The sequence below is a fragment of the Carassius carassius genome, chromosome 18 (assembly GCF_963082965.1).
Source record: "Carassius carassius chromosome 18, fCarCar2.1, whole genome shotgun sequence".
In the NCBI taxonomy this organism is placed as follows: Eukaryota; Metazoa; Chordata; class Actinopteri; order Cypriniformes; family Cyprinidae; genus Carassius; species Carassius carassius.
Window position 1 is genome coordinate 18,194,685 of NC_081772.1, and position 22,004 is coordinate 18,216,688.

The window sequence follows — 22,004 nt, forward strand, 5'->3', positions numbered from 1 at the left end:
CCCTTCAGTCAAAGGTGTATTCGTTCAGTAGATCCAACCAATTAAATGCTGACTTGAATGCCACCGTCACACAACTCCAATCTCTTCATTAAGTTTGCGGATGACACGACTGTGGTGGGTCTCATTAGAAACAGAGATGAGACAAACTACAGGAGCGAGGTGAGACGCCTGGCCGGATGGTGCATTGACAACAATCTCTCTCTGAACGTGGAGAAGATGAAGGAGATTGTTGTTGACTTCAGGAGAGCGCACAATCAGCACGTTCCTCTGACCATAAACGGTGCGACTGTGGAGAGAGTGAGCAGCACCAAGTTCCTGGGTGTGCACATCACAGACGACCTCTCCTGGACTGAAAACACCGCAGCACTGGCCAAGAAATCACAACAGCGTTTCTACTTCCTCTGCAAACTGAGGAGAGCCAGAGCCCCGGCCCCCATCATGTACACCTTCTACGGAGGCACCATCGAGAGCATCCGAAAGACTCTGCAACGCATAGTGAGAGCAGCTGAGAAGATCATTGGTGTCTCTCTCCCCTCCCTCCAGGACATTTATGTAACCCGTCTCACCCGCAAAGCCCTCTGCATCACAGGTGATCCCACTCACCCATCACACAGCTTCATCAGTCTGCTACCATCAGGGAGGAGACTGCGGAGTCTCCAGGCCAGGACCAGCAGACTCAAGGACAGCTTCATCCATCAGGCTGCCAGGAAGCTGAACTCGCTTCCGAACTTGCCCCACCGTCCCTCTTCTGCTCCAAGCACCACTTAACTATGAACCCCCCAGATCCCACATGCCCTGGTCCTTCCACCCCCCCCCCCTAATATACGATGACATGCACCAGTCACTTTGTGCAGCATTGGTCTGATCTACCTCATTCACCATGGAACTGCCGTCATTCTACTATCTCATCAGTCAGTTAAATAAAATAACTGCTCTTGAGCCCTTTGTCACTTTAATCAGACTGAATAAGTTTTTTTGTTTTTTGCACTAAAAATCTTTTCATCTGCACTGTTTGTTCACTTCACTGGTTTGCACTCTATCTTGCGCTGCTTTATTTAACTTTATTTTTAATTTTATTAAACATTTTTTACATTCCCTTATTGTATAGTTGTATCTTATATTTTATATTTACTACTACTTTACTACTGTTAGTGTTATCTGTATGCAACGGGGGTCTGAGAGTAACGCAATTTCGATTCTCTGTATATATTTACTGTACATGTGGAAGAATTGACAATAAACCATACTTGACTTGACTTTTGAAACAGCCATGTGCGTCCCAATGTGCCTACTTATAAAGTACACTCTTAAAGTTTGTAGACTTTCGATGCAGAAAAGTATATACTTTTGAGTGTGTAGTAGAAGAGTAGGCAAGATTTGGGACATACTACAATGTCAGTAAGGTCTTTAACAGACTGCTCTGTGCATAGTTACACGCATCCTTACACTGTAAACTAGCCTGTCCATTATCTTTTCACAGTTAACATCCTCTACATTTAATTTAATTTAACTTCTTATAGTATTAGAGTGAAATTAGGTACTATGTTGATCTGCCAGCTGTTGGTCTTTATGCAGAGAACTCTGCTCATATTTTTTTTTTTGCATAATGATGTATTTAAAAATTCATGGCCAAACAGATAATTATAAAAGTTAACATTGTTGTTGCAGATTAAATATAACAAAGATAACATTAAATAAATCTACCTGAAATAGTAGACCATCTGCAGACATTTGGCACACTCTTTTCGATATACTATGCTTTGGGAAATACTTATTTTAATCTCACATACTATTTAGGATGGATGGAATGAACATTGGGACTCAGGGCCAATCTTTGAAATGAGAGAAAGTGAGCGCGTGGAGAATGATTCACGAACAAATATCATAAAAGGATCTCGCCAGTCGAATTTAATACCAGAGCACTGAGCATGAATAAAAATTGATTTAATCGTTGTAGGCCTACTCTAAAATAAATTCTTCAAGAAGCAGACATTCCCTTGAAACTTGTGTGTTATGTTGTAGGCATATTTTCCATATGTTAATACACAAGTCTTGGTGATTTTTCAAAACTTTTATTAACAATGTCCCATTACATTCTTCTAAAACTTTAATCTCATGGATTATAAACCAGTTTAAGTGTAGCCAGACACTGTAAATTTATGATTTCAAAAAAAAAAAAATCTTCATTTTTTGTGTAATATTTGAAAGATAAAATACTGAAGGTTACAACATATATTCATCTGACTGGTTTGACAGTTTTTTTTCCAATTTGAACTTGTCTGCTAAAATTATAAAAATGAAGAACAGTTGGGGAAAGAAATATACTTGAAATCTTTCAGATCATTCAACTGCAAAATTGGGGTTTGTCTAAGTCATATGATCCCTCAGAAACCCACAGCTGTGATTTACCTGTTACACGTGTGTGTTTATGTGTGTTTCTAATTAGTGCTGCTATTCCTCTCTGGTGTGATATGCTATTTATTCGAGAAACACTTAAAGATTAGCAAAATAAAATATTCATCAAACAGCTTATTAAATAAGTATGGCAGTTGAAATTCTTTACAGGATGTCATATATAGAGTGTAACATTAATTTAGCCTCTTCCACTTCTAGCAGTCATGATAGGACAAGACATATCTAACAAAAGCAGTCTGGCAGTCTTCAAGTTTTAAAACAAAGCTTCACGCAGAGAATCAAATGGAGACCACTCAATATAGCCAGAGAAGTTCAGAAAAAGTTCCCGTTTGAATTTCAACACTATTTTTCCTTATTTGAAATGGTTTATTTAGGGACAGTACCAATGAAAAAAAGTCTCAGAGGATTACAACATAATTCAAAACAACCCTTTATAATCAGTTAAAAATACCACATCCAGTTTGTTGTTTGTGAGAGTGGGCAGCTAATCCAGCGGTTCCTGTTTGATTCGAATGACGGAGGTCGTGACCCCACGGTGACTTCTTTTGATCTCTCTCCTCAGAACGTACTCACTGAACTGGGTTGAGTCCACACCACCTCCACAAGAAGCAGCGATCTCAAAACCTCTTTGCTGCAGTCGCTCCAGAACCTGATGAACACAAAAATTCCCAAACACACACCAAATTATTATCCTTTCATATTCTACAAACAGTAACCAATTAATATACACTATTGTTTTAACATTTGGGGTCAGTAAGTTCTTAATGGTTCTGAATGAAATATCTTATACTCACCAAAGCCAAATTTATTTGATTCAATTTTTAAAAAATATAATTTATTCCAGTGATGGCAAAGCTGGATGTTCAGCAGCCGTTTTTCCAGTCTTCAGTGACACATGATCCTTCAGAAATCATTCTAATATGCTGGGGTTTGGTGCTCAAGTCAATTTATTTGTGTCACGTTTGATCATTTTAATGCATTCTTGCTGAATAAAAGTATTAGTTTCTTTCAATAAATAAAAAAAAATCTGACAGTAGTGAAAATATTTTTTTCCACACGAATAGTTAAGATGTCTAGAGGCACAGACGTTGCCTCTGAATCAACTTTCTTGTCAACCTTGGCAGGGTGTGTTTACAAATGTTTTTATACAGCTTGAGATTCAAATGCAACAAATTTGCAGAATGCTTTATTTGTTGGGATGCACATGTACTTGCTAAGGATGTGTAGCTTTAAAGATGCTGTACTATAAACAATCACCGTTTGTGTCTCACAGAGAGAAAAAAAAGCAGCATATGGATTTAGAACGAGTAAATTGTGACTCTTTTCATGTTTGTGTGAACTATCCTTTTAATTGAACACCCCTGGCACAAAATAACTGTCGTCTTCATTTAGAAACATAACACAGCGAAAGTGTTAGAAACCATCTGTCCAGCAGCTCTCTCAACTGAATAAAATGAGATACTTAAACCACTTGCTTATTCTGTCTTTCTATCTGTCTATTTCTCCGTCTCACTCTCTCTCACAGTTTCTTCCAGTCCTGCAGATATTCGCTCCACAGAACTGTGAGATCACATTCCATTAGTGTGCCTTGAGGATGTCCCTTCATCTTTTTCTCTCCAGCACTGCCTCACTAATTTCCCTTCACCCCCACCACCACCACCAACCTCTCATTTACAGGTCAAAGTTTCTGTTTGTCTGCACTGTGTGACTTTCCATCATGCTTTTGTCCTTCAACCCTCTTTTTCCCTCATTTTTCTTTCCTGTCTTCTGCCTCTACTTTTCTCAATCTCCTGCTTCCATTAGTGTGACGGCAAGTGCCAGGGGCCAAAAGATTTAATAAGCAAACAGGATTAGACAGCCTCTAGACACACACACACACAAACAGTATGAAATGGTTACAGAGCACAGTATAGGAAAAACTGAGCTCATATTGTACATTCATTCCTGACATGAATCATAGGCCAGTGTTTGTAGTTTGTAATGCAAAATTTCCGGAAAAAGTTGTTTTAAAAAAACTTTAATTTGAAGTGGTTACATATGGTGTAACCATGAAGTAAAAAATTATATATTTTCTTTACATTGTAGATTATACACTTATAATCAACTTATAATACACGAGTATACACTTCTCGAACATTACATTTTTTATTTTTTGTAGAAATAATGTTCACTTCGTTAATTATGTCAAACAATACGCAAACAACTAATATATATATATATATATATATATATATAATAACTGCAATGTAAATATACTCCAAATGTACTTTGAACTTTGGAAAATATATTTTTTAGAGTGTACTTGAGGTTTTCTTTTCAAGAATGTAATTATTTTAATGACAGTTTTTTACTTCAACATGATATCAGGACAGTTGTATCACATTTTTGTGTAATATTGTTTATGGCTAGCATGCCTCAAAAAATTTCCTAAAAATGAAATTTTTATATAAAAATAAGTAAATAACTGGAATCGGTTGGTGTGTGAGTGGTGTTTGAGGTGTCACGCACCTGTACAGAGTTGAGGTGGCAGTATCCGTTTAGAGGGAAGCGTATGACGTGAGTGGAATCGTGGTTCCAGCCTGCGTTGACGGAGTTGCACATGACGTCTCCTATCTCTGGAAAGATGTCCTCGATGAGGGCTTTGTCACCACTGAGTGTTATCCTCTCTCCCAGCTCGGGGGCCACGCGCACTACCACACACTCACACATGCGTGATGTGTACCTAGAGTCCTGCTCCGAACGCCAGCGCTCCAGCTCAGCCTGCAGAGGCTGCAGCTGGAAATATCGGGCCTCCTCGTACAGCAGAGAGTAGTCCTACACACACAGATACACAGATAGATGGCACAACTGCTAAGAAAGATTCACCTACAAATGAAAAACCAGTGTTTATGGCTGTATATTTATTTTGTGTTTGGATAGCCCTTGGTCACCATGAACTGTTGTATGGCAAGAAATGTGTAGTGATTCTTCAAAGTACTTTTACTTCTGTGTTTCATGAAAAAATCTAACAACAGCATATGGGTTTGGAGCAACATGATGTTGATTAAAAAGGTACAGAATGTTTATTTTAGGGTGAACTATTATTATTATTTTTTAGATGCCTCAGTATAACATCAATAAAAATTTTAATACCTACCTTAAAGTCATCTGGAATGAGCAGTTTTGAGGTCCTGAGGAAGTTTAATATGTAGCGGAACATGTGTCCATCGCGATCTATAAAATAATGTTGCTTCAGGCTGTCCAATACAATGGGCTCCGTGCCATCAAACAAACGACCAATCCTGTGAGAGGAACAGACAAATGCTAAAATATTTAGATGTAATCGAACAGCAACAATGATTTGCTTTCTTATGCAGAATACACACAAACACACAAACACACACACACACACACCTATTCCCATTATGGGGACACATTAATGTTTTTTATACTGTACAAACTGCATTTTCTATACCCTTACCCTAAACCTAACCCTCACAAAACTTTCAGTAGTTTTTCCTTGTTGGTCCACATAATGTAAGGAATATCAGGTTCACACACATGTACACACAATTAATTACATATATAGCTTATTTTTTAATTACAATAGTTTTCTGTTGTTGATGCTGTTCAAAAATCTAGAGTCAAAGCTTGGAGTTCAAAAGTTTTTTAAAAAATGTTGTTTTCTCAGGTTTTTCTCACATGTATTTCTAATTGTTATGTATATACTATATACAATAAAAAGTAACTATAATTAACTATGTAAGACTAATTCAAAGTTAAGTCTCACATACAATCAGTCTGACAGCAGTTTCATGTGCTTCTAGACAGAGTAATTTTTAAGATCAACTGCTCTAACCCAAATTCCACTTCTATACAAATATATAAATGTTGTCATGGGAAATTAATGCATGGTGATCCTTTCCAAAAGGCCAGTTAATGGACTAATGTCTCTTAACTACAATAACAATGGTTTTACCAATGTACTGTTTTTTGCTTGCGCTTAAAGAGATGTCAGTTTGCAGAAAATAATTGATCGAAACTATCTGAGAAAAATATTGTAGTGACTAGGTGCTGCTTTGATGTTCTTGACTTTGATAGAAGTTTGAGAATCACTTTGCTAATATATTAATTAAAAACAATCATCTGAGTGTGCTCATGTAAATACATAACTGTCCAACAGCGGACTTTGTCAGCTCTTTCGGTCAGCACAGTCTGGCTGAACTGTAGCCTGTGTCTGCATCAGCATCACAGAGGGCAAGGCTGGAGGCGGCAAACATCATTGCTCCTGACGACACAAATGTCATCATCCAGCACCCTGCTTCCTGACTCTAAGATGAGTACGTTGTCATATTGATGTTGTTTGTGATCAAGTAGCCACGGGGGGGAATGGATCACAACTGTCACTGATGCCAATGCTCTCAGAAACATCTATTTGACAATTACAAAGGCTTTCCAAGGCCTATACTTGATAATACCAGAACCGTTTGATTCTAAATGAGACAATATGCGTGAGACTCAGTATTTCTATGCCACTGTAAGGGACAGTGGGAGGCAGAAACTGTGTGAGACATGTGAGCAGTTGTGAAACAGGGTGCTAGTCTGGCTCAATGCGCTTCAGGCTCCTTTTGGCCTGTGCTCTGATGTTTGACTCAGTCAGCAGCTACAAAACAATAATGCTCTTTGGCATTGCAGAAACATACCGGTCAGTGAGCTAATGAGCCCAGACAAGCCCCACATACACACAAACACACTTACACACAAAACACACACATATGGAGCTAACACACATCATAACGGACTTGTGTGTGAACAGACGCGTTCAGAGGATGTCATGCATTTCAGAAATTTTAGGCTGACTGCCAAATTTATTATTGTGATTGGTAAAAAGAACACCTTTTCCTTTGAACACCTCACTCATCTATTACTAGGGCAGATTTCCAAAATGTTTAAATCCTGTAATCAACAGAAGCTGATAATAATCATTCATTATCTTTTTTTTTATGCAGTTCACAGTGCTTAAAGTTTATTAGAGGAGTTTATTCTTTTTATTTAATTTCAAGACCTAGAACAAATCCATGTGCATCAGTGTCTGTATTGTGTGTTTTAGGTGCAAAATTTGAATGTAGCAAACTTATCCAAAACACAGGCTGGATAACAAAATGAAACAACTCATTATCTTAATTAAAGGTAATAATTGGCAATATACTTTATTTGAATGTTTTATCATTACCATGACACCGATCTGTTAAAAATAATTTAATTCTCTATTCGCAACATTTACCTCAGAATTCCTTTGTGGAATCAATTCCCACCCCTATCTGTTACACTTATGGTGTCCATTTCTATATGTTTTGTGTCTATGTGTGAAATTTACCTGGACTCTGGGTATTTGGTTAATGTGGCCAGGCTGCTGGTGTACATGTGACCCCCTACATCAATGTGGACCGGTGCATTGGTCTTCGTGAGCTGTGCAGGTGTAGGGATGCCAGCTGTACTAAGCGGGGAGACCGGCGAATGTGCCAAGATCGGCCGAGTCGACATGCCCACACTGTTACTGTGATTCTCCTGAGAAAAAAAAAGATGATAGGTAAGATTAATATTCACAGTAGGAGGTTAAATGAGTCAACATGAAATGGCATTTGAACCCCACTTCGTTTATGGATCAGGATTTGGTTGGATCATGAAAAGCGGACACTGACACACCAGAACAGATGCTTTGATAATATAGATATGCTGCCTTAGGAAAATAGCATTTGATACTTTCATAGAGATTGAATCAATCTATCAAGATTTGATTGGATCATGAAAAGTGGGCATTGAATGGACCAGAATGGAATGAGGTGGTTGGAAGGGAAGGACTGAACAAGTAAAAGGCATTTGTGAGTTCAGCAGAAAATAAATTGATGGCTTGCGATGACCTTTGATTTGGTCTCTGCTGTGTCATAATAGATTTGTTTCAACTGATCATTTGTGTTATTAGTCATTTTAAGATACTTGTTTCATAGAGAAGTGCATTCATGTATATCATTTATCTGAGTCATTTGTGTATTAACTGTTACTTGTATTACTTACATGAGATATTTATAAGTAAAGTCAGATGTGTGGAAGATTTAAAAAATTTCTATACAGATTTATTTAGTTGCTTACTGTGATTGGATTTAAGTATCTATATGTAGATTCAAAATATCTACTGTGATTCAAAGTTTCTTAATTAATCTGAAATACAGCGTTTATTAAGGACAACAAAGAGGACCACTTGGGCAACCACTAACCCCCCTCTCTCTCTCTCTCTCTCTCTCTTTCTCCTTACTGTTAAGGGAGTACTACATAAATATTTTTTTATTTTTTCATTGAAATGTGGAGAATATAACAGATGCCTGTTTTAATAATATAATTGGATATAATGCAAGATTTATGTTCAGACCTTCGTACAAAAGTTTGGGCAACACTGGTTTAAATTGGACAATTTTGCAAGGAGTGTGTATTACATAAACAGGTATCAATTTTGATTGAATTTTGACTTGATTTCTTTCACTAGCTGAAACCAAACAGAATTGCAAGTTTCCTGAATACGTATATAGCCCCTTTTGCCTCAAACTCCCATCATCCATTGCCCTGTGTTTCTGGGAATCAACTTTGCTCACTTATATCACTCTCTGCACACTTAACAAGAATGGGAAAGTATTTGAACAGAACAACTGAAGCAGCCTCTTCATTTAGTTAAGGTGGAATGAGTGTGGAATAGGAGCACAGTGCTAAATAACACATAAATAAACACATATAATCATTTTTACCTTGACAACTACATTACAAAATAGGTGGAAATAATTAAATTGACCTGTTATGATATTAATGGTGATTTGGCTGTCATTACAACGCTCTCATTAGCATCGGTAGGGGCTCATTCCATGGGCTTCGTCTCACATAATATCTGCTTGTGCTGAGAAATAACGGTTTACTAAATCTCAATGGTCATGAAACAGCCATGGGCAGAATTTCCTTTAAAGATGAAAATTGAAAAAAGTAAACTGTAACATAAGTATACTGGTGTACTTTGTGCACTATCAATGCATTTTTTGCCCAGAGTGGAGTAACACTATCTGATTCGACTGTCTTACAGAATGAAACTTGCTGAGAGAATGAGTTCAGCGGACTGGCTTATACACCGACCTGAAAAAAATAAGCATCAACCCTTGGTAATACACAGAAAATGTGGAAGTAAACATGCATCCAGGCTAGCAGATTAAAGCACTAATGATAAACATCTCTGGCACAACTGGGTGTTTTAGCGGCTACAGCTTTCTAATGGTGGCTGAATGGGGAGTTGTGCCTAGGGAAGACTAACTTAGGTCAAAAAGACATTTTCTTATGCATAATTAAAAAAAAGAGTGTTATTTTCTGGCAAATTTTTATATTTGCATTGTAGACAATGAGAGAATGAGAGCATGTGGTGGAATTATTTTATTGATTTGGCAGGGGCTTTTGACAAAAAAATACAATTGTACAGTCAACAAACATACACAACCAACACGCATAATAACAAAGCTGGTTAAGTGAACTAAGCAGTAAATAAGTTCAACCCAATAAAGTTAAAATGTGTGTTACATGCCATGGATGGTGCTGGCAGCCAGAGCAGGGTGAGCTACTGGCTCTGCCATTAGCTAATTAAAAAGATGTTGACACCAACTTATACTCTGGAACTGAGGATGCTCCAAATAAACAAGCAGGGAAGATTAATTAATTGTAATACTTATGTGAGAGAGTTTAAACAGAGCTGAGCTTTTTGCAGTATTTATGATTATGTGTAAATCTACATAATGGAATATTTCTGTAGATTATTTGTGATTTGAGAGTTAGAGGCAGAAAGAGAGTTGGTAAGATATACAGTATACAAGCCTTTAGATCTAGCAAAAAACATCAGAATAAAAGTGAATGAAAATGTTGTGATGGATAACTACATATCACTGTTTAAGCAGAACTTATAGTGTTTAATAAATGAATACATAAATAAATGTTTGATTTAAGAAAATTTATTAAAAAGAGGCCACACGTCATTGCTTGCTTTTGAATACGAGTATGAATACATCTATTATAATGTGTCATCAGTGGTTTCTTGAACAATAGTCAGGGTTATAATGGAGTATCATTTAAGCAACATGTGTCAGAAGCTAGTAAAGTGTTTCTGAAAAAATAATTATATCAAATGTAAAAATATTAAGCACCTCTCACCAACATCTCAGCATGTACAGCAAGATATGAAAGCAAACAGCATAGACTCATTTTACATCAGTTAATTAAGGAGGGAGCAGGGTATAATTGGATGTGAATGTGAAATTATGAAGTGTCATAATTGACAGGGCCCTTCAGTTCTTTTCTAAGATGTTTTCCAGGACTTTTCTTCCCCTCCAGTGGTCACTAATACGTACTTACCCCAAACATTTCCTTAAAACAAATACATGGTGTGCTTTTAAAGCATGGCAGCTAAAAAAACTAAAAAAAAAAAAAAAAAAAAAAAAAAAACATTTAAAATTAGAACCAACCAATGAATTTTTATCACCATACAAACAAATATAATACCGGCATGACACAAAAACAGGCTCAATAAGAAAGCAAATTCACTCTCTGACAGCAAGTGGCGCTTATGGATCAGCAATGATAAGAAGGAAAAAAATGCCACCTAAACTTTTGAAGTCAGTTCCCTTCATAGATTCATAAACCCCCACCCCAATATTTATACATCTCTTCCAAACAGTGAGCTTGCTGTTCTTGTACAGTATTTTCTCTGTGCGTGGGCTGCCACAGTCTAGTTAATGAACGGGAAACACTATACAGTATATATATATATATATATATATATATATATATATGTATGTATATATAAATTCATAATGATAACAGCCAAGGTTGCATTTAAAAGAGAAAAAGCACAGGTATAAACTCTTCAGGATGAATATTTTAGTGTAGTACAAGGACTGTTTAATTAATATAATGGAATGCAGAACATTACACTATATTAATTAACAACACACTAAACTGCTCATCGCAGGCGTTATATTTAGGAGTCGTTGGTTTCTGAGCCCAGCACAGGTGCAATATTAGCTCATTCATCTGCAGGCAATGAATGTTTTTATTTTTCACACTCACCTTCATGCTGAAGGGTGAAGAAATCAGTGCCTCTTTTAGTGCAGCCTACTTACAAAGCATAAAAATATTCACCAACATATGAAGGAATCAATCTTAATCACATCCCCAAATGGACCACTGCTGGCAATTTGTTTTACAGCCCCTTGGCAAAGATGGAGATGATGTACTTGTTTTTAAAGACGGAGAGTTAGTTAGAAAAAAAAGGACCAATTCATTGAAGGTCTATTAATCTCAGTCTAAAAACAGGCCATAAAAAACATATAAACTCAAACAATTATACCAAAACATGAAAACGTACAACGCACTTGTGCGTTAACAGGGACTAAGTGGCACAATTCAAAGTCAAGTTTCATCCTGAAATCGCACTCTTTCACAAAATAACACCATAACATAACTGACATTATAATGAGGTAAATCAGGGATTTGCTGACAAATGTTCCACACACACACACACACACACACACAGATGATTCAACTTTGACATCCCACGTTGTTTTAAATCGTTCATTTGCAAAAATAAATATACTCGGTGTGAAAACTGAATTGTCCTCTGACTGATGTGATTGACAGACAGCAGGGCCGCTTGTAAAACTGATCTGAAGCGTTATTCTAAGCCCGTGTCACGTGTCAAAAACATTTCGTCTTGATACCGACGTGCTAAAGACATGAAATCGCTATTACCTGTGAGGGGAGCACACGAGGACTCTCTCCGTTGGCTTCGCAATGAGCGGAGACTAGCGCGGTGACAGTCGGAGTGTCCGCGCATTCTGCGCGCGCGCAAAGTCTTTTCGGCGATGCCCCCGGTCCCGAAACGCTTACTGGCAAGACGAGCGTCCGCGGGCGTTTGATCACCTTCTGCGGTTTGAACTCGGCCTCGCAGCGCAGCACGTGCTGAAGTCGCGCTCCTCCGTTGTCCGTTTCCGGGGAGACGTGGAGAGGCGCTAACTTTGACCCGATGCCTGCAATGCCGTTGAGCGTCGCTATGGAGACGGCGCCGATGCAGTGGTTGGTGTAGGTCTTTGACAGTTTGGCGGCACGCGACAGCATCTGCATCCTCGTGCCCAGCAGGTTCTTACCGATGGCTTTATTCTCGTACCACGTCGTGTCGGTCTCGCTGCAGTGATCCCGCGGGCGCTGGAAGAAAGCCTTGCAGAGAGGATTGCGCTTCGAGAGGTACTTCACGAAGCTCGCATAGGGACAGAACTCCGTGGCGGTCTCGTACATGCGGGGAAGGTTGTCATCGTCCGTGTCCGATCTTTTTTTCGTCCAGGAGGCGGAACGAGACTTGTGGTACGGCCCGAGCGCTTTGAAGTACACGAACTTGCGTCCGTCCTCGTCCACGGCCAGCCCAAAAGAGTCCTCCTCGAGCTCGCGCTGGTTCTCCCTCCCCCGCGTGCAGAAGTACATGCAAGTCTCGAACCAGACTTTGTTGAGCAGCCCGAACGGCGAGCTGGCGCTGAACACGGCCGAGTTGTAGAGTTTTCTCAGGTCGGAGCGCGTGATGGCTTGCTTCTGCACCACGGGACCGGCGCCCTGCTCCTCCAGCTTGCGTATGACCGCGGCGAGCGCGAGGTTGGCGCTGCGCAGCTCGGGGTCCTTGGTGAGGTCCAGCGTGCGGCAGAAGGGGGGCTCGTTCAGGTAGCGGTTGAGCGAGCTCCGGATGCTGATGAGGGAGGACTTGCTGTACAGCTGTCCGCTTTTGGAGCGCGCCTCCGAGTAGAACGAGCGCAGCACTTTGCAAAGCGCGTGCTTGTCCATGCTCTCAAAGTCCGTACTTTGCGCCCTCTCCGTCAGGTATTCCCGGAAGATTCGCACTGCGTACCGGGTGGCCAGGCGCGTGTTCTCGCTGAGCCTGGAGCGGTGCATGTCTCCCTCGAGTCCCGAGTCCAAAGCAGCGAAAAGCGGGTCCCCCGCCGCAGACTCGAGCTGGTCCGTATTCCGCATAAGGACCGCTTCCCCCGTTTCCACGGCAGCAGCGCAGCTGTCGGGCTCCCCGCACTTCTCCCACTCTAACTCGGCTTCTTCTTCTGACACTTCTCCCTCTTCCCCTGTGATCTGGATCTCCTGAATCTCTTCCTCCTCTTCCTCGCCCGAGCCTCCATCTCTCTCCCGTTCCCCCGCAATCGGGTCCGGTTCATCATCTTTACAGCAGTGGTCCCCGCTGCCAGGCATTCTCGCCATATTGCAGTCTGACAGTGTATGAGTCCCGAGGCACTGCGCATGCGCTATATTGGACCGCAGAGCTGAGAGCTTTTTGAGCTAGATTGCCCAAAATTAAAACACACACACTTGAATGGAGAGATAAAGCGAGAGAAAGAAGCAAACGGTCAGCTATAGTCTGTATTGGACTGCAGCAGAATTAAGCACTAAATTATTCCTTTATTACACCCACACAGACACACACCTGCTAATTATTAAAGGACTATACAACTCAGGCAGGCTGACTTGGTTTGGGAGTTTCCAGTAGCAGCTGGGATCTTGTCTAACCCTGAGGCCACATCCATATACTTTTGAGTGTGTACAGTCTTTTGTGTATGTGTGAGAGGAAGAGAGAATGATACAGATGAGAGGGAGAGAGAGAGAGAGAGAGAGAGAGAGAGATGTACACCGTGGGTTTGTGTGTGCAATTGCAATGATGACCAGCAGGCAGAAAAAACACTAAAAAATGTGAAAAAAGGAACATTTCAGAAATAAATAAAATTTCTTTACTTTCGCACTCCAACCTCATACCGTAAAAGTGATTTTTCAAAGTTGTAAGAAACGAATCTTTGAGTAATATATATATTTTTTTTTACAAGAAAATATTATTAAATGTTTGTCTACTTGAGGATTTCATGTGTAATTCAATGTGTTACTTGCCATTTCTTTATGTTATTTGTGAAGTTTACTAGCAATTTCTGAAAAATGCTAAATTAAAAATTTCTCTACACCTTGTTTTTTTTTTTTTTTGCAGTGTAGCTCAAAGAATGTCCTGCACACTTTTTAGTTGTTATTTACCAAAAGTCTTGAGAGCCATTCTAGCTCTCATTGGCACATTCATGAGAGGATGAATAATTTATATATTTTGTGTTGACATTTCAATAAACCAGTTGATCCAGTTTACAGACTGGACTGACTCAGTTCTGGTTCAGATCAATTCACTGAATCACTGACTGGAAGATTATCAGTGAACACATTATGAGTCATATGGATCATTTTATGATAAATTTATAGTGCTTTTGCATCCAATACCCATTCATTGTTATTGCAATGAATGGGGTAAAAGAGTAATCGTTTTCCCAAAATGCTGTCTTTTGTTCCACAAAATCAAGAAAGTCTTTAAGGTGAATATATGAACTGAATCACCCATGGTTTTTCTTTCTGTTTATGATGTGCCAGTGTAACTGGACTATTTAACTTCTACTGTTCTGATATGCATTTATGTGCTGCGATTTGCAAATGCAGCTCTGCTTGAGCTCACTGCAGACTTTCTCAGGTTAGAGCAGATTTTCATTTTCCTCTCTTATTCTCCTATGTGTCCATTAGAGGCTATTGTAATGTAAACAGTGCCTCTCTGAACTACATCATGGCATGGATATTTTCATGTATGAATGATTCTAGAGTACTACAAATACTAGAGTATTTGATTCATTACATACATCCAACAAGATCATCCTATATGAGTGACCTTGATCAAGAACACATTCCTAAGTGCTTCTCTCTCCTCTCCCGTGTTTGTGTGTGTGTCGTGAAAACCCTGAGGCAACTGCTGTCTCAGAATGAACAGCACAGAGCTGAGGTTTGGCTCTGGAGAATAAGGCAGATGTTTGTCTCCGGCGCTGTGCCTCAGAGAGCGGCAACGCATGAGGAAGCGGATTTTAGAGCTCAGTAGGGCTCAAAGCTAGAGGAGAGATGAAAAAAGCTCTATTCATCCATCAGCAAATCAACAGCGATCTTCTGACTCATTAACCTATACAGTCAGAGTCTTTCCACAGGCTTGTGAAAATTTCTTTAAGGAAAAGATATGAGTAAATGGCAAGTAACAGTGTCTTTGATGGTTTTGAAAAATGTTTATAGTATTTTCAAGAAAAGTTTAAATAATGAGTCTAATATGTCATGTGGCATAACCAAGTAAAAATAATAATAATAGTAAAATAATATTTTCATTAAAATATTAGTCATTGAATACATAATTTCAAAAAAAAAAAAAAAAAATTATATATATATATATATATATATATATATATATATATATATATATATATATATATATATATATATATATATATATATATATATATATATATCACATATCATGACAGTAATTAAAAAAATTTAATAAAATATCGATATTATATTTCATTATATCATGAATTATAAATTTAGAAATTACATTAAGTTTAATGAAGTTTGGGGAACATAAACTGACCTTGCCTTGTCACACAAATGTCAAATTATTTGATAATTTAAGTTTTGTTGATGTCATGAGGGTCTGAAGAATTCTTCTCTATGATATCAGTTCCTGACTTATTTTTTATGCATATTGGTTGCACCACATGACTCTCCTCAAATGAGATGTAAGAGTTTTTTTTTTTTTACTATTCAGAATTAAAATAATTAACATCAATTAAGAATTTAAAAACTTGGAAAATATATACAGTACAGACCAAAAGTTTGGACACACCTTCTATGACTATGAAAATTGTAGATTCACACTGAAGGCATCAAAACTATGAATTAACACATGTGGAATTATATATGGAATTATATACATAACAAAAAAGTGTGAAACAACTGAAACTATGTCATATTCTAGGTTCTTCAAAGTAGCCACCTTTTGCTTTGATTACTGCTTTGCACACTCTTGGCATTCCCTTGATGAGCTTCAAGAGGTAGTCACCTGAAATGGTCTTCCAACAGTCTTGAAGGTGTTCCCCGAGAGATGCTTAGCACTTGTTGGTCCTTTTGCCTTCTGTCTGCGGTCCAGCTCACCCCTAAACCATCTCGATTGGGTTCAGGTCCGGTGACTGTGGAGGCCAGGTCATCTGGCGCAGCCCCCCTTTACTCTCCTTCTTGGTCAAATAGCCCTTGATGCCTTCAGTGTGACTCTACAATTTTCATAGTCATGAAAATAAAGAAAACTCCTTGAATGAGAAGGTGTGTCCAATCTTTTGGTCTGTACTGTATTTAAGTCACTGTATGTACAAACTGTACTCTATTCATATATATTTTTTTAAATAAATAAATAGATTCAGAGGGGGAAAAATTGCCATAAAGTACCACAAACAGAACTTTCCGAAGCAGAAGCTTCCGAAACAAGATGACAATGAATGTGGAATCAGACTCTGTTTTGTAGTTAGTTTTAGTTCCTTGCTATAAGCAAACTTTGGGTAAACATTCTGGACGCTTCCTCATCTAACATATTCGATTCAAGTCTTTGCTCATTAGTAAAGTGATCCATATCCTGAAAGAGGTGTGTCAAATGAGAAAGACCTTAAATGTGGAGTGCTGGAGTTCCCGAGGTTCACAGTTCCCTGGGAGAAATCTGCCATTACAGTCCCTCGCTTGAGGCCACAATGCCAGTACAACTGGATTGTGATCTTGGTAACTCAAGTATTCAGGTTACCCCTTGCAAGAACTAAACCTTTGTGCTAGATGCCCAAATCCTAATCATTAAATTCCCAGGACCCTTTTCACACGGCCGAGGTAAACTTGTATCTCATTTCTCTCCTCTGCACAGCACACATATATCCCTGTGTGAGGATGAGCCTCCATTTTGAAATGAGAGACCTCTCTTCTTTTGTCTCATTCTGTCATTTCTGCCCACAGGCATGTCACCAGAAACAGCTCTGACATCTCTCAAAGGAAAGAGAAGGAGAGGGAAAGACAGGGCGAGAGAGCTCAGGCAGAAATGGAAAAAAAAGAAACCCTCCTTTCCACATTTTAAATTCTTGTTAGCAGAGCCCATTTCACACCTAGATACCCAATTAGCAATTAGCAAAGCTTTAAAGTGCAGTCCTGAGCCGAGGCCCTGATCCCGGCCTGATTTGTATGCGCTTTGTGCAGATAGCGATAAGAGAGAGGCTGAATACATGTATAGTTTTAAATTTAATTTCATAATCATTTGCATGGCAGGGTAGCCTGCAGGCGAGAGGGAAAATAACATGCCCACTCTTCAAAAGGGAGATCAGGCTCGTTACATGGCTGTGCGGAGGATTGGAGAGGGGCTTTTTATGTGCAGGCAGGTAATTTGTTCCCTGACTAATCTGAAGAGATAGAGAAGTTCAGAGGAAGCACTTTTTAAAAAACAGTGTGAGCGCAGCATCACAAATCGCCTCTACCTCCGAGGCTTGGGAGAGAATGAAAGCGAGTGAGAGAGAGGAACACCAAGGTGCGATATAGCTGAACCTACTGCCAGAGCCCCAAAAAATAGTAACTACTGAATGTGTGAGTATGTGTCTGGGTATGTATGGCTCGGAGAGAGATAGAAACCATCTTGGAGAATGCCAACGTTGTGTGCCATCCGGTATTGGAGAGATGTAAATCGTATCAAACACCTGTAGTACGTGTCTGTCCTCTTTTGCTGCTGCTTCAATAATGCACTGATATATTCAACAGTCACTGTGCAGGACAGTGTTATTTTAACACCAGTTTTGCTAGTAATATTTTAAATTAAAATATTTTTATACATTTATTTTCATTTTTTTCTGTTAAAGCTTTAGTAACTTTTTGGGGTATTTTTGTCAGTTGTTTTTCAAATATGTCAATATAGTTTTTCAAATTTTAGTACTTAAAATTAATGAATGAGAAATGTTACACACACACACACACACACACACACACATATATATATAATAAAAACTTTATTTAATATTTAAGCGTGTTTTTATTTCAGTTAATTTCAATTATTATTATTATTACAATTATTATTTCAAGTAACAAATTTTAAATGGTTTTAGTTTATGATTATAACCCTGGTGCTGGAAGGTTCACGTTTAAGTCTTCAAAGTTAAATAAATATAAAATGTTGCTTTGGCAACTAGCTGAAATAAGTTTACTTTTTTATAATGTAGTATTTTTGTATTATAAATATTTTTAATGTATATAAATATATAATATGTACTTATAATAAATATGTGTATTATAATATTTACATACATTTTATTTCAAGTAAGTTAACAAAATTTAGTAAACAAAAAAAAAAACTGGTTATGGATGGTTCCCGTATAAGTCTGACCATCAGGTTACAGTTCATTTCACATGTTTGTGGCACAAGGGACAGGAAGATGGAAAGACTTGCATGACATTCTGCGCTTAATCTTATCCATATTCATGGGCGCATATGCAAAGTATGGATGTGCCATGAAGCGCTGAAGACAGCATGAGGATTAGTAACCTGTGTTTGAGGTGATTCCAAGCCCACATTAACATGTTGAATATTCTACAAGAATGAGTCAGAAAATTCAGCAACTCTGCCCTGTCCGTGGGCAGCAATTCAGCTCGCTGCATGCGATCCATTGTGTGAGTTTTAGTGGGTGATGGTGTTCTGTACAGGAATGCTTGTGTTCTCTATGAGACCAATTACATTTGTACTTTATGATCCCCTACAGTTATACAAGACTCTTTCCAGATTTAACAGATGAGGCTGGTGCCGACTGTGTCGTTCTCACATGACGATTCTGTTTTCTCAGAAGAACAGGAACCTGTATTTTTATAGGCCAACTACAGAGCTCAAATCTGTCTGCACATTTCCATCATGACAGTATTCACTAGCATGACATTTTCTGAATACAATGTCAATTTTTTTTAATTGTTAGGATGTCAAAAAATTTCACGACACAGTATGTGAACAGGGATTCTGAAATGTGCAACCAAAAGACACCTTGCTTGAGGCGACATGAACTGAAGAGCCCTTTAAAAAACATTATCCAATTAAATTTTTTTTTCAATAAATAAATTTAGTTCATACCATTAAAATATGAAAATTCAGACAGACAGAATTGTTACTGTAATTTCATAAGGTATATTTTTAGTGAAAAAAGCTTATCAAGATTTTTGGGGAAACATTCTTTTTTTTAATGAAAACCACATTTAAGCAGATAGACATAAATCTGATATCTATCTATCTATCTATCTATCTATCTATCTATCTATCTATCTATCTATCTATCTAAGAAAGTAAGGTGTAACTGGGATGGTATACCCTTTCAAAAGTTACTAATATTTATCGATAGATAGATAGATAGATAGATAGATAGATAGATAGATAGATAGATAGATAGATAGATAGATAGATAAAAGCAATTTGCAGTACAACACAGATTTGGGAATGTGTAAGCATACAGCACAGAATACCAAAGCAAAACCCTCTCTAGTGCACACTAGTATGCCCTTTTTGATACCTCTCTTGGCAAGGTAACCTAATTAGACTGAATATCTAAAGACTCATGCCAGGTGACAGTCCCACGCACTTCCACTTGGACAACAACTGGCAATTCCACGAGCTGATAGCATGTGGCGCCACAGCTGTGAGCCAACAGAATACAACTTACAGGACACTGGTAAAAGAAAACATTTAAAGTGAATCACGCGACATTCGGTGCACTTAAAATGCGATTCCATTGTAGCACGCGCACGTGCGTCTTGTTCTTCCATCGCGCGCTCTGAGCGTGCAGCAGCTGTAGCGTATTATAGACTGCGACGAGAATGAAGGAATACTCCACTTTAACATCGCTGTTAAAAATAACAACCGCCGCTAAACACAAATAAACAAGAAAAACATCCTCAGCGTCATTCAAAAAGTGTTACAAATGCCTGAAAACGCATTCTAGTTGCGATCAAATTTGTCATTTGCCAACCGAAAACCTGAATGAATGCAAAAGCAGCCGCGGTGTTGAAGAACAGATTTTCATAATCGCATGTCCACATTCGCATCGCGTGCAAAGAGCGTGCGACTTATCGTAGCGCATCGCGAAACCTAATCGAGGACGCCATTACGATATCAGTCAATTATTCGAGGCTGCGCAACAGAACAGTGTTACATGTGACAACGTACAAACTGCTTCAAGTGTCGTTTTGCGCTGCCATTACACATATAGTGAAGCGACAGGATGTAAACTGGGAGAAGATAAATATTTCTGTCCCAAACGCGCTCATCCTCTGGCACATGCGTACATGCAGCTGCGCTCTGAAGACCCACTGTCTCTCTCTGTAGAAAAAACCCCACAAAGCCCAATCTGGCGCTCCTCACCTGGAACATGGGACATCCAGCGACGTGTCACCTCTCCGTGTTTGGGCTCCTGTCCGCGCCCCTCGCTCAAGCACTGAGGAATGGAGCCCAGCTGAAGCGGAATTCACAGAGAGTCGCTCCAGGGGTTTCACAAACCCTCTGGGCCAGACCCGGATAGAGAAAGCGAGTGAAAGAGAGAGAGAGAGAGAGAGAGAGAGAGAGAGAGCGATCTCCATAAAACGCCCCTGCAGATCTCTGCTCACTTCAGGACAACTAGTGAATTAACCGATCACAAGAAAGAGCTATTTGTAATACACAGAAATGTCCAGTTTCTCTTATTCTAGGATGTAAAAATAGATCTGGTGATTTTTTTTCTGCGTAAAACAGTCGTCTTCCTTCCTACATCTTTCAGCGGGGACGCAGATTTGAATGGTTATGATTAGTTTTGATGGAACGCTGCCGCAGGCGCTTCCCGCAAATGGATGATGTGCGCGCGCACGGGCGCGCTCACAGCGGGGGAGAGGGCCATTACACAGATTGAAACCTATGGCACGACTATGAAAACCTGTAAATATTAGGTGATTTTAAAACTGTGACTGTGAAAAGTAATGAAAATTAACTTAAAAAAAATCTTATTTTACATCTATTAAATATTGTATTTTGTTTCTAGTTCTGTCAACCCCTAAACAATTGTACTAGCTATAAATGGCCCATTCTGAGTGCAGTTTCTATAAAATTCTTTCTTATCCAGTTCAACTAACTGGGAAGGTCTTGGAAATTCTATAGAGATTCACAGCTCAAAAGGTGTGGAAACTCTGTATGTAATTTGCGTACAAAATATAAAATATGACCCAAAATTTGTATTTCTCACCAGTTTTGGTGTGACTTGTTGAAAACCTATTGTATTGCAAATGTCATATGAATAAAATGGCTCATTTATTCAATATATAGGCTACTCACTCACACACAGTAACAACCTTGATAAAATGACAGTTGATGTGACATATTAGCTACATGATATATGGGAAAAAGCAGGATAGTGAATGACAACGGGACATTTCAAATCATACACACACACACACACACACACACACAGCCCTGAGGCCGGAGCATTATGGCTGACTCCACTGTTTCAGAATCAGAATCAGAAAGAGCTTTATTGCCAAGTATGCTTGCGCATACAAGGAATTTGTTTTAGTGAGCTTCCAGTATGCAGAGACAACAACACACACACACACACACACACAAAAATAGG

General features: G+C 38.8%; 1 protein-coding gene across 2 annotated transcripts; it reads right to left on the reverse strand.

Annotated features, from left to right (window-relative positions):
- Positions 1-2,056: 2,056 nt before the first annotated feature.
- On the reverse strand, positions 2,057-21,243 carry LOC132092603 (BTB/POZ domain-containing protein KCTD1-like). 2 transcript variants are annotated; one of them, XM_059498905.1, is made up of 5 exons: positions 20,771-21,243; positions 7,772-7,962; positions 5,552-5,696; positions 4,924-5,229; positions 2,057-3,064 (listed from the first exon to the last, which is right to left on the reverse strand). In XM_059498905.1, the coding sequence occupies exons 1-5, from the start codon at positions 20,777-20,779 to the stop codon at positions 2,900-2,902; spliced, it is 816 nt and encodes a 271-aa protein (XP_059354888.1). In that variant the 5' UTR covers positions 20,780-21,243; the 3' UTR covers positions 2,057-2,899. The 2 variants fall into 2 exon arrangements, with proteins under 2 accessions (XP_059354888.1, XP_059354887.1); XM_059498904.1 differs by lacking the exon at positions 20,771-21,243 and adding an exon at positions 12,223-13,737.
- Positions 21,244-22,004: the final 761 nt, after the last annotated feature.

Excerpts from the sequence above, each read along its gene's own strand:
- LOC132092603 (XM_059498904.1), bottom strand. The coding sequence starts at position 13,722 with ATGGCGAGAATGCCTGGCAGCGGGGACCACTGCTGTAAAGATGATGAA. Across the intron at positions 7,963-12,222 it reads CTCGTGTGCTCCCCTCACAG|GAGAATCACAGTAACAGTGT; the intron begins GTAATAGCGATT and ends TTTTTTTCTCAG. Across the intron at positions 5,697-7,771 it reads ACCAAATACCCAGAGTCCAG|GATTGGTCGTTTGTTTGATG; the intron begins GTAAATTTCACA and ends TTCCTCTCACAG.